This window comes from Astatotilapia calliptera, chromosome 3 (assembly GCF_900246225.1).
Source record: "Astatotilapia calliptera chromosome 3, fAstCal1.2, whole genome shotgun sequence".
NCBI classification, from domain to species: domain Eukaryota; kingdom Metazoa; phylum Chordata; class Actinopteri; order Cichliformes; family Cichlidae; genus Astatotilapia; species Astatotilapia calliptera.
This window is the reverse complement of record NC_039304.1, coordinates 15,074,442-15,087,170: the sequence shown is the minus strand read 5'-3', so window position 1 is coordinate 15,087,170 and position 12,729 is coordinate 15,074,442. Positions and strand designations below refer to the sequence as shown.

The following is a 12,729-nucleotide window of genomic DNA, read 5'->3' as shown; positions in this document are numbered from 1 at the left end:
ATTAACAAAAATATCCCTCATTGCCATTCATTCTACACCAAAGTAATTAAGTAATAGAATTTTTTTTTACATTTCACAGTAAAAAAGTAAAAAGACTGGTGGAGTTTCCCTGATCTTGTTATTTGAGATCAAAGTGAACTGTATGTGGTCCACAATGTAAGCTGATGCTGTAGTGTATAAATGTTTCTGTTCTAGTGGCCCAGCCACTGTGACAGAGAGTTAGCGTGAACAACTCTGAAAACCACCTACGTTTGTTCTTCTCTTGCTCCTCTTCCTTCTCATCTGTTGCAGTTTGTAAAGAAAAGATTTAAGTTGCTTTCTGTGCTTCATTATATTTCAGTAAACCAGGAGCATCACACTTGGGAAATAAACTGTTTTTCCAAATCTTCACGTTCTTCACAGGCAGCAGTATCATGTTAGGAAAATATGTTCCCTCTGAAATTAATTTGATAATTTTTGTGTGGTTTTATCAGACCACTGTAATATGATACAAATTATATAAACCTCTGTATGTTGCTAATATTAAACATACAAGATAAGTTCAGAATGTGTTCAGAATAATTATTAAAAATAAATCTGTTCTCAACTCTTTATGTGTCACATGTCATTGATGTGATATACTTCACATTTCTTTCTTCTCCTTAGCCTCTCTTGTCTGGCAGTCTTTGCAGAAGTGTGATCTTAATGCACTGTTTTGTGATATTTACATGACAAAATTGTAATATAAATATGGCACTTTAAAGCACTAATTCAACCTCTGGACAGTTGGGCTCTAATGCGCCTGGTCTTTAAAGGAATAAAATGCAAATGAGAATCAAGTTGTATATAGAAAGATAGTATAAATACAAAACTAGGAAAGATTGCTAAGAGTCTGTGTTGCTAGGTTGCTCAGGGATCGGGCACACTTTTGAAGTGCAGCCACAACTTCCTGATTGGATTGAGAACCAGGCTAGAAAATATATCTTCTCTCCAGTCGTAGTTCTCCTGTGGATATAGAGTATCCTCCAGGATCTGACCAAAGAACCCTCTTCCAATTAACTTCAGAGTCTCCGACATCCCTTTGAATGAATTCCAGGCAAGATTTCATGCAAGCTTTTTTCAGTTTTCTCTTTATCACTCTCCCATCCTGGCAGACAGTTCTAATATGTACACTCTTTCCCATCAGATCCACTGAAGCTCTTTCAGTGTTACAGGTGTATTGGTGGCCTCTCTTATTTAGTTTGTGAGTGATGGCCAGATCTATGCAGCTTTAGACTAAGTGATATACTTCTTCCATTTCTTAAAGATGGATTTAACTGAACTCTGTGGGATGTCCAGTGAACTGGAAATCTTTTTGCAGCCATCTCTTGACTTCTGTGAGTTGCTTGGAGTCAATTGTAGCAGGAATACTGATGAACCAGAGACAAAATGTTTTCACTACATGTCAAGTCAAAGTAAACTTTATTGTCATCTCTGCTATATACAGTTCAGTATATAGAGAGACGAGATGACGAGGCTCCATTTCCATACATTGCAAAAGAACAACAATAAATATAGCAAGAGTAAGAATAAGAAGACTAAATATATATACACTTTGAGACTGAGGTAAGGGGAGCAAATATACACTTTGGGGTAAAGGGGTTAATAACAGTCTAAAATTTACAATTGAGATTTAAAGTGACTTTGAAGTGGTTTAAAATGACCAACATAGCAACTTTACGGTTTACAGTGTGAATACACATCAACTGTAGTCAGGTGGTCACCGTTTCACTAATTGTGACACTTCTGGAATCAATTAGATGTACCTCTGTTGAATTGATTGTTAATTTAAAAGATTCTCAAAGTCAGAATTTCTTCCCCACTTTAAGGCGCTCCTTCTTGGTATGGCTTCTTCCTTGCTAGTGCTTCCCCTGGTGGACACATTGTGCAATACATTTTATTTATGTTCATTTTCATTTCTGTTTTAACAAATAATTTTATGCATTGATACCTAGAGACTAGCAGAGTAGAGCATTGGCTTAGCATATTATAGTGAAAACTTGGGGTGTTCTTTTTATGATAATTTCTAACTGCTTAAGTATATTCTTCTGACTCTATTGGAGTAGTTTTTTGCTCAGAGGTATGAGCTGTCACACAGGTCAGAAATCTTTAAATCATCCATCCAGGTGGTCGTAGGAATAGGAATATCTATATTTTAAAGGGTTTTGCTCATTAGCAAATGTATTCAAGCACTTTGCAACTTGTCCTTTTAATGTGTGCCTTTCTCTTGTTTTGTATATATTACTCTTGTTTGTTATTTATTCGTGTTGTCTTACTATTTATATGTCCTGTACAGTTTGTGTGGAGTACCCACAATGTTGTTGTACATGTACAATGACGATAAAGAGCTATTCTATTCTATTCTATTCTGCATATTTCTGGCTTTCTTCTGATCTCTGTCAGATTAGTTTTGAATGAATTTTCATTTGAAAAATAAAATGAAATAAAATAAATAATTTACTTACACTGGGTCTTAGGTCAACCTCTCAGTTAACTTAGAGCCTGAAATTAGCGTTCTTTCCTTTTAAGGCCCACTCCCTTTAAGCCAACGTTCTCCTGATAGGCTATCCCTTACAAACAGAAGGTTTCAATACTAGGTGGGTGGGGCCTCTGTGCTCACAGCCAAAGCTGTGTGTCTCAGATATTAGATGTTAGGCATATCCACTCTTTTTGACATCATACTGTGTTTAGTGCAGTCTGTAGCCAGAGATTTTCATACCCTGACTTCATTGTTTAACTCTGGTTGTGTTTAATATGTTCATCAACCACCGTCACAGTGAAAGAAAATGGGAAATAGGTGCAGCGATTTATTGAAATATCCAAATGTGCATGGTAATACAGCATATACAGCTAGGTCAATATATATTTGGACACTGCCTCAAGTTTTGTTTTGTTTTGTTATCTGTTTACTGAAACATATTCCAATTATAATTCTATGATGGACATGGACATATTGTGTAGAATGTCAGCTTTCATTTGAATTGGATGAAGGGTTTAGAAGTTTCAGCTCCTTAACATGTGCCACCCTCTTTCGAAAGGGACCAAAAGTAAGTGGACATTGACTCAAAGGCTATTTAATGGGCAGGTGTGGGCAAATCCTTCATTATGTCATTATCAATTAGGCAGATAAAAGGCCTGGACTTGATCTGAGGTGACTGTGTAGTGTTTGCATTTCGAAGATTGTCCAACATGCAGTCAAAGGAGCTCTCCGTGCAAGTAAAACAAGACATCCTTAAGCTGTGAAAACAGAAAAAGTAAACAAAAACATGTGTTAAAACTGTGTTATCTTTGGCATTTTTTGTCACTTCAAGAAATTAGGGGAAATTTTGCAATTTAAAACCGGTCCTCTGCTAAGTTTTCTGTCACGTGTAGACACAACACTGGTTCATCCCTTTGAGTTAGGTGCGTTTATATGGTTAAATGATTAATAGGTCGGTGTAAATGGTTGAAAAAGCAAAAAACATTCCTCTGAAAATGGTCAGGCACAAGGACACAGCAGTTAATGTCCAAAGAAAAACTTTGACAGACCTACAGAAACCCTAAAAAACTATTATTTAAGACCACTTCAAAAATAAATCACAAGAAGTAAAATATAAAGAAATGAAGGGTAGCGCTAGACTTTTTGCACAAAGCTGTGTGTAGACACAAAATAAGGAAAATAAAATGGGTCCACGTTAAACATTAATTGAGATATACTTTCCCACACATCTCCAGCGCATTGCAAAATTAATTGTTAGCCTTGGCCTTTTAATAAAAACTATAAAAAATTAAACAAGCAATGCATTGAACAAAAATAAACTTGTTCTCTTTTTTTACTTATACAATAAACCTATGTAGTTTTCCATCGTTGTTTACAGCTGCTGGAGAGAAGGGGGGGGGAAAGCTATTCCAATAAACAGAGTTTTTATTATGCGTGGAAGGGTGGGTGGGCCGCATGGTGACGTTTTCTGTACACCCCACCACACACACGCGCACAGACACGCACATCGTGGCTGGCGGAACCAATTACATCCCCTCTTGTTGGTGTACATGCCAAATGAGCACCCGCACAATCGGGCTCCACTGGCTGTCCCCCCGCGTGCATCTCCGGCTCGTGTTCGGACCGCAAAAGTATCCAGAAACAGCCACACGGCGTAGTTTCGCTGCCAGAGGGGAGGGGGACTGTTTCTGCTCCTGTCGGTCGGTCTGCGCCCCGCTCGCTGCTAGCCCACCTTTGACATAAACACGGCTGAGAGCAAATGGCAGAGCAGGAGGAGCAGCCGATAGCTGGCCGGTCGCTGACGGGACAAGCGGTGGCTCTTGCCCGGCTACTGCACCATGAGTGTACCAGTCTGCTCCGGCTATACGTGAGTGATCAGAGTAGCCACTCTTTCTGCTTAGCTCATGCGGGTCATTCTGTCTGGGACGCTCCCCTCCCAGTTATTTGGAGCTTTCTTTAAAGCCGTAGTGTTTCAGTATCCAGGCAGCTTGCTACCTGTCGCTTTTGGACTGTGTCTGTCTTTCACAGCAGGATTTAACGCTGACTAGTTTGTTTTTGGAGCAGATACTGGAGGGAGGGGGGTAATTACACTAAAAAATACCCTCCACCCCCACCACTCAATTTCCCAAGGGGAACCTAATGGATAGATTGTATTGGATTTTTTTTTCCCCTGCTGCCATCCATCCTTTTAGAAAAGCTCTTAACCGATCAGTTTAATCAATGGTTATCTCTTGGTCCCTGAAATAGACTTATACTAAAATGAGATTAAAGGGTGCAAGGTAAGTGACCTGTTTGCATCGGAGTGGGACAAATTTATATTTATTTATCTTTTCAGACGGAGAGGGAGACCTTCCTGTCCAGCTACACCCCAGATGGGAAGCGCCTCGTGTCCGCGTCCCCAGAATCTGAGGAGCCCAGCACGGAGGAGCAGGTGCACTTGCTGCACTCTGCTCTGCGACAGTGCCTCGGGCTGCTCCACCGTGTCATCCAGAAGGAAGAGGAGGAGTGGGGCAAGCTGGAGGATGAGTACGAGTCCATGAGGAAGAACGTGCGAGCCCGACTGGAACACTTGCTCTACAGCACCAAAGGTTTGGTGGAGACTGACGGCACCAACCTGGAGGTTACCCCTGATAATCAGTGTAATGAGGTAAATGAGGTGCCGTTTCGGGGGTTTTGTAGTTAGTCATGTCCTTGTGGCCTTTCCTCTATTATGGTGACACTCACAACTGTCCACAGCCCATAACACATTAAAAGTGGCGGTGGGCAATACGGCCTCAAAATATATCACAATATTTCAAGAACGTTTGGGAGATTTCTGACAATCTAGGGGAAAATACCGAAGAACGTTTTATTGATACTTGCAACCTAGCAGCATTTTTCACCCTTTTCCAGTGAGCTGACACACTTCCTTATTGTGAAGTGTGAATCTATGGAAACAGGTGCCAGCAGCAGTTGCATTATAGTGCAATAGCAGTGACGAAGGACAGGAAAATGTGAGCTCAGAAGTAGCTTAGGTAGAGTTTTCCCCGGAAATTTTAACTAATGTATAAAATAACTTCTTCACACTGAGATCCAGTGTGAACCCTCTGCTCCCTCTAACTCTGCAGGAGCAGCACAGTATCATCACATAATAACACTGAAAATATATGCTTTGCCTGTGATGTTGTATCTCAGCTCAAGCTTTTTAACCAGCTGCTTAAATCCCTCCTTCACCGCCGTGTAACCGCATCAGTAATTTCCATCCACTGTCTGCTCTTCCTGACGCATCGAGTGCAGCTAGTGAGCGCTCCAGCGATGCTCGTGGAGTCATCTGATCGCTGTGTGGTGGCGCATCACCAGCTGATCATCTCTCCTCCTTCATTGCTTGGTAGTAATAGTGTGGTTTCTGTCTAATGTAGTGAACCAAGCTTGTCATTTCCACCTTCAGTGGGAGCAGATGTTTTCTGTTTTGTTTGGGCTTGTTGCAGTAGCTCCCTTTTTAGGTACTAAATCATCATCACTGGAGGCTGACGCACAGCTCTCGGCGTCAGACATGCCCAGGTTTGTCTCCTTTATTTATATTTATACTCTAGGGAATGTAAATGGTGTCGGAATAGCAGTAAAGTCAGCAGTGATTTATTTTACATCACGTAAAAATTCATACAGATATCATCGCATGTGATATGGTTCGACACAACCCTGATTAAAAATTAAACTTTGTGGCATCATATAGACTTAAAACCGTGCATGCAGCGCAGTATGCTGTAAAGGTTTATTATGATGTGTCTTTATGTCCCTGGCTTTCTCCATGTAACTGATTTCAACCCTTTGACATCAGGTTGACCAAGTAAACCCCCTGAAGTGGATAAAATTCAGTTTCAACACCTACATCTATGAGCTTAAATGCATTTATTTTAAAGTCATCACAAAATCTGACTAAGAACCCAAAAAAAAAAGTTTATTTTAGAGTAGCCAGGCTCTGACTTTACATTCTCATCAGATGGAAAACCTAAAATCTCAGCACGGTTGTGACTAAACCCTGTATTACATGAATTACAGCTTTTGTGTGAATGTGACTAACGCTGTTTACAAACAGTTCAAATCATTAGTTCAGGCCCTGAAATGTTCAAGAAAACCCTGGTTGTATTTGTCCTTTTACATCGACAACAGACTAAACGGATGGATATTTCTCCCACAGGTTGGTGGGGAACAAAATAGAGGGCTGTAGGTCACCCCAATAGAGCACTTCTCTCCCAGACTGCTGGCTTACTTGGTGTTACTAGAGTATTTAAAAGTAGAATGGGAGGCAGAGGCTTCAGCTTTCAGGCTCTTCTTCTGTTGAACCAGCTCCCAGTTTGGATTAGGAAGACAGAAACCCTCTGTACTTTTAAAATTCAAATTCAAATTTTTATTTGTCACGTACACAGTCATACACAGTACGATATGTAGTGAAATGCTTGGACAACTGCTCGTGACCTAAAGAAAACAAAAAAGGAAAAGGCTATGAATAAGATAGGAAATAAATATGAAAAATTAAAAAGGGTAAATTTAACTAGGAAGGAATAAAATATAAATTAAGGTTAAAAATGAAATAACTGTACAACACAAATTAGAATGAAGGGTAAATTTAACTGGGAAGAATAAGAAAATATATAAATTAAAGTTGAAAATAAAATAACTGTACAACAAAATACACAATATAGAACTATATAAGAATGTATGAAGAAATATAAATATAAATAAATATATACACAATAACAGCAGCTGTACAAGTATTAACCGGAAATGAAGAATATAGTGACCAGTGTTGTGCAAAAACAATGTCCAGAAAGTCCAGTGTGTGTGTAAGAACTGTATGTGTGGGTCAGTACTGTGTGGTGGTGTGATTGAGAGACCGTATCGCCTGCGGGAAGAAGCTCCTCCTCAGTCTCTCTGTGTTGGTCTTCAGGGAGCGGAATCGCTTTCCTGACCTCAACAGAGAGAACAGTCTGTTGTTGGGATGGCTGAGGTCCTTCACGATCTTCCTGGCCTTGGTCCAGCACCGCCTGCTGTAGATTGAGTGCAGGTCAGGGAGCTCGGAGCGGATGGTGCGCTCAGCTGACCACACAACCCTCTGTAGAGCTCGTCTGTCCTGCATGGTGCTGTTCCCAAACCAGGTTAAGATGTTTCCCGCCAGGATGCTCTCTATGGTGCACGAGTAAAAGTTCCTGAGCACCTTGGAGGGCAGTTGGAAGTCTCTCAAGCGTCTGAGGTGGTAGAGACGCTGTCGGGCCTTTTTCACCACGGTGTTGATGTGACAGGACCATGACAGGTCCTGCGTGATGTGAACTCCGAGGTATTTGAAGCTGTCCACTCTCTCCACTGGGCACTCGTTGATGACGGGGGTCTGGTAGTTCCTCTCCTGCTTAGTGCTGAAGTCCACTATCAGCTCCTTTGTCTTACTGACGTTTAGAAGGAGGTTGTTCCTCTGGCACCAGTTCTCCAGATTCCTAATCTCCTTCAGGTAGGCCGTCTCGTTGTTATCAGAGATCAGGCCCACCACGACGGTGTCGTCAGCAAACTTGATGATGGTGGTGGAGCTGGTAGTGGCCACACAGTCATATGTGTACAAAGAGTACAGCAGGGGGCTCAGAACACACCCCTGGGGGGCTCCAGTGCTGAGAAATTAGGCCTAAAACTTTCCTTTTTGATGAAGGATATAGTTAGGGCTGCATCAGGTGACCCTGAATCCTCCATTGCTGCTGCAAGCTTCCCATAATCCACTGTTTATTCTTTATTCACTTTTTTCCACTCACTGTGGCTCTCTTCCACAGTGTGTCTCTGTCCTTTCTTCCTCCCCTCACATCCAGCAGATCCAGTCCCATGTGGTCCCAGCAGATAGCCGCTCCTCCCTGAGACTGGTTCTGCTAGAGGTTACTTCCTGTTAAAAGGGAGTTTTTCCTTCCCTTGGTTGCCAACTGCATGCTCATAGGGGATCGTCTGATTATTGAAGTCTTCACCTTACAATATAAACCACCTTAAAGTGACTCCTGTTGTGATTTGGCACTATATAAAACTGAATTGAAGCACCAAATATTTAATGTGAAGTCATCTGGTTGTTGATAACTTCAGATGTATGCTAATGGTACTTTGTAGCCATTGGATGTGTGATTTAAGTGCTTGTGTGTGAAATTGTCATTGTCAAATATAAAGGGCGGCATTAATTTTAATTAGTTATTTAGTAAACAATCCAAATGAGTTTCACCAAGTGTGGACATGTTCATTAGGCCAAAACAGTTTCTTAGCAGATTTTGAATGCAAGGGCTCACTCCTAATGAGAGACATCTATTGCTCTGTCTTGCTCTCTTCTGTGTAGGAAACCGACGGCTCTGGGGGAGTTTTCGGGTTCAAACTCTGGACCTACCAAGTGCTGCTGGAGCTGATCCACTGGTCTGATCATGCCGCGAAAACTCTCCATGTGTTGCACACGGAGAGAGAAGGAGCAGAGGAGGCCTAAATTCCCTAGTTAGAGTCGATCGGCATCTACGAACGAGCTTATTCAGCAGCCAGCTTTCCCCTTGATGTATTCCAAATTCAAAATTGTAAGGTGATGTGGAATATACTCTGTGAACACTCAAATAAAATCCCAGCTAAGCTCCTTTAGCCAAGTAAACAGCTTTTCTTAGGCATTACTATTTCCACAGCAAGCGCTAAAGAGCCCTCTGGTTTCCCACAGTTGTCGGTTCTTTGGACAAAAAAAAAAGAGTGTGCAGACTTTACACTTGTGTAACCATCAGTTTGCTTTGTGCAGTGGCATTTAAGAGCGTTTGAAAGTGACTTTTTTGTGTATGCTGTGTATACCGTAATTTATTTTATTTAAGTAGATTTACTTTTGATGACTAACTACCTGCTGTTCTTAACACTCCAAAATCTGACTGCTAGACTAACACCATAAAAACACGACTGTTAAACTGTGACTGACATGCAGCTAAATATGTAGCCATTTACTAATTTAAACAGCTTTTTTTCATGTACCACGTTACTAACACATCTAACGATTCCAAATTAGATTTCATGTTGTCGTGTATAGGCTGGCCGATCGGATGTTTATGGGGCTGGCACAGTCTGTGATGATCAAGTGTCATGTTTTGCTGCTTTGGTCGCCAGGTTCTCTCCTGTTGTTATACTTGAATTTGCTGCTACACTGTTCACAAGTTGGAACTATTAGACCAGTGGTTCTCAAACTTTTTTTTTTTTCTCTCCTGCCCTCGGATGGATATTTTACAGTAGAGCCGTACTGTCTGTTACCAAAACTATTAAACATTCTGAAACGCAGCGATTTCACTGTAGTCTAAAATGCCTGACACAGTATACGCTCACGCAGTGAATGAGCTGTGACTTGCACACTTGCCGGTATGGTGAATATCCGATGACCATGCTTTTCTTTTATGTCTGTGATGAATAACTGGATGTTTATTGAAGATTAAAAGCTCATCTTAATCTTTGTTTTTTGTTGGTATTGGTTCTACTTTGTCTTCTGGGTCATGTCCTATGAACTCTGATGTCAAGCGTGTCGCTGTGGCATTGGATACAAGTTAATTCAAGCCACACTGTAAAAGATCAAATATCTATAATAAACATGGCTAGGGCATCAAGTCTGAGGCATGCAGACAGTATGATGAACTGCACTTAGGATTAGGTTTTTAGACAATTGCACATTTCGGTCTAATTTTTTTTCTTTGCAAACCACTACGGAGGGTTTTAATGCAGTTTTCAGCTTTAACTTCAGGGCTTTAATGAAAATACTGCTTGACCTTTTTAGAAATTACGATCGTTTTTATACACAACCCCCATTTTTAGGAACTGAAAAGTCCCTGGACAACTGGCTTGTCTGTTTATTTAAAATCCACTTTGGTGGCATACAGAAGCATAATGACAGAAATTGTGTCAATGTTACTACTGACCTAACAGCAGGTCATACCCAGCAAACATGCCCCCTTCCTGACGCAGCCCTCAAGGGATAGTTATCTCCTAGCTGTTTTGGTGCCAAGAAAATAAACCATTAGTATAGATGAGGGGTGGACACTTAATTTTCCAAAGACCTCCTGTGAGAAACTGGGACTGTTGTGAAAGGCTGCACCAGTAAGATTAACTCCATTCTGCTCAATTTCATCTTTTTATAAGCTTGGTGCGGACCTCCACTGCAGTCACAGTTTTTCAAATAGCCTCTTAGGAAAATGAATTGTCCACCTCTGATAATAAAAATATGATTTAGACTTGTCACATAATATGTAATAATTGGTAAATCATTTCAATTTTGTGTTTACTTTTTCTTTGCTTTTTAAACCAGTCGCACTTTGTTTTAGGTTCTTGTTAAGATCGCTTGAGCAGTACAATTGCTGATCATGGATGACCCTGAGGACATGTAACGTCTAGTGAAGTAAGAGAGAGGAAGGTTCGGTAGTGGTGTAAGTCGGGGGAATGATTGAAGAAAAAGCATAAGAGTTCAAAGACCTCTCCCATGTGATATATAAGCCACAACCATCTCACAACCTACATGCTACAATGTAACAAGCTCGTCGACAAGTGTGTCCTCTCTCTGAATAAAATCAATGTCTGAAAGTCGTGATGCACACAGCATAGCACCCATGAAGCTATTACATACAAACGTTGCATACTTAAGCGTCAGTATATAACAGAGAGGTAATGCTGCTGCAGCTGAGATTAGGTCAAAGGTCATTTTACTGTACATCTGTTGATATATTAAGCAGTTATCATAAAATGTACAATGTTACTCTTTCCCATCATTGTTTAATATATTTTATGATACTTTAGTCCTTTCTCTTTAAAAAAAAAAAGTGTGAAAAAGTCAACACTGTATTCGAAACTGTTTCCTGCTTTGTAACCAACAAATCACTCAACATAGAAAGAAACTGTGTGTTTACTTTCACTGAGGCCAAGTAATTTACATTAAAGATGAATTTCACTACAGGACATCAACACCTGTAGGGATGGTGCTTAGGGAACGCTGAGAAACTTTGTTACATGACATAAAAGAATACAAACACAAAAATGCATGCATTTTCAAAAAGATTTGAATTCTCGGATATTGTAGCACAAAAATAAATAGAAACAGGGAAAAAGGTCAATGCAGAATAAAAGGATTTTCATGATCAGTTTGCCACAGCAGCATTTTGTGTCTTTTTTGGGGTCAGGTCACAGATTCTCAAGATTATCAGACACAATTTTATCCCGAGCTAAAGCAGCGTGAAGAAATATTCCACAACAAGTAAACTGATCCATGCCACCCACCATTTTTATCCTGAAGCCATAACTGGTTTCCATGAGAAACAAAAAAAAAAAAAAAAAAAAAAAGCAGGAAGAAAATGACTTTGCGTTTTCACTTAGGGAATTGCATGTAATGATTTTTCACATTTGCGAAGCTACATTTCTTGAAACCTTCCACCTTTTTATCTCAAAAGTGCAAAAGCCAGTTGTTAAAAATACATTCACAAATTCTCCGACTCTTGACAACACCAAACATCAAAACAGTTTTATCAATGCTCACAGCCAATGTTTTCAGATCACACACACAGCGCACCGATGGTAAAAAAAAAAAAAAAAAACCACACAACTGTGTAAAAAACAAAACAAGAGAAAAACATGCAGTTAAATCATATATTATCATTATATGATGGTGAATATGTATACAGCAACATTCAGGATTGCTACAAAATGATAAATGATATGTGACCTCTTTGTCCTGCTTCATTCATCCATATATGCAAACCAAAGATAAAATTGTTAATAAAGCCTTATGTAACGTGTACTTTATGTCTCGTGTTTTCTGAAATTTTCTGAAATCGTTCGTTTTTGAGTGAGAAAATGAGTTTCAAAGTATTGTAATTATTTAAGTGGCGTATTAAACATATTAAACATTCACTAGCAGGGGAAACAAGTAAGTCTTTCATTTTTGTAAAAATGTGTTATGTATATGTATTGTCATTGAGCAAATAAGAACATCACCAGCCAACCCCCCTTATCTCTAAAAAAAAAAACAGCTTTTCGTGCACTCAGAAAACCTGTTTTCATCTTTGTGATAGTCCATTTTGCAGATGGTAATTAAAAATGTTTATTTAGCTTTTCAGCTTAAAAGTTAGGGCAATTTTATCAACGTATAATCATTCTGTATATTATACACTAACATTTAGTTGGTTTTCACTGGGATTGAGGGTATGAAAGACTGTAATCTGAGACGTAATGACTAAAGCTGT

At 39.9% G+C, this 12,729-nt stretch overlaps 1 protein-coding gene across 1 annotated transcript; it reads left to right on the top strand.

Moving 5' to 3' along the window:
* Window positions 1–3,959: 3,959 nt before the first annotated feature.
* LOC113018673 (ciliary neurotrophic factor-like) lies at window positions 3,960–9,961 on the top strand. Its single transcript, XM_026161974.1, has 3 exons — window positions 3,960–4,364; window positions 4,833–5,144; window positions 8,832–9,961. Exons 1-3 carry the CDS (start codon window positions 4,257–4,259, stop codon window positions 8,970–8,972), a joined length of 561 nt encoding a protein of 186 aa, XP_026017759.1. The 5' UTR covers window positions 3,960–4,256; the 3' UTR covers window positions 8,973–9,961.
* Window positions 9,962–12,729: the final 2,768 nt, after the last annotated feature.

Bases quoted from the DNA above. Each gene is read 5' to 3' on its own strand.
- LOC113018673 (XM_026161974.1), top strand. From the start codon at position 4,257: ATGGCAGAGCAGGAGGAGCAGCCGATAGCTGGCCGGTCGCTGACGGGA. The intron at 4,365-4,832 runs GTGAGTGATCAG...TTATCTTTTCAG, and splicing joins CCAGTCTGCTCCGGCTATAC to ACGGAGAGGGAGACCTTCCT. The intron at 5,145-8,831 runs GTAAATGAGGTG...TCTTCTGTGTAG, and splicing joins CTGATAATCAGTGTAATGAG to GAAACCGACGGCTCTGGGGG.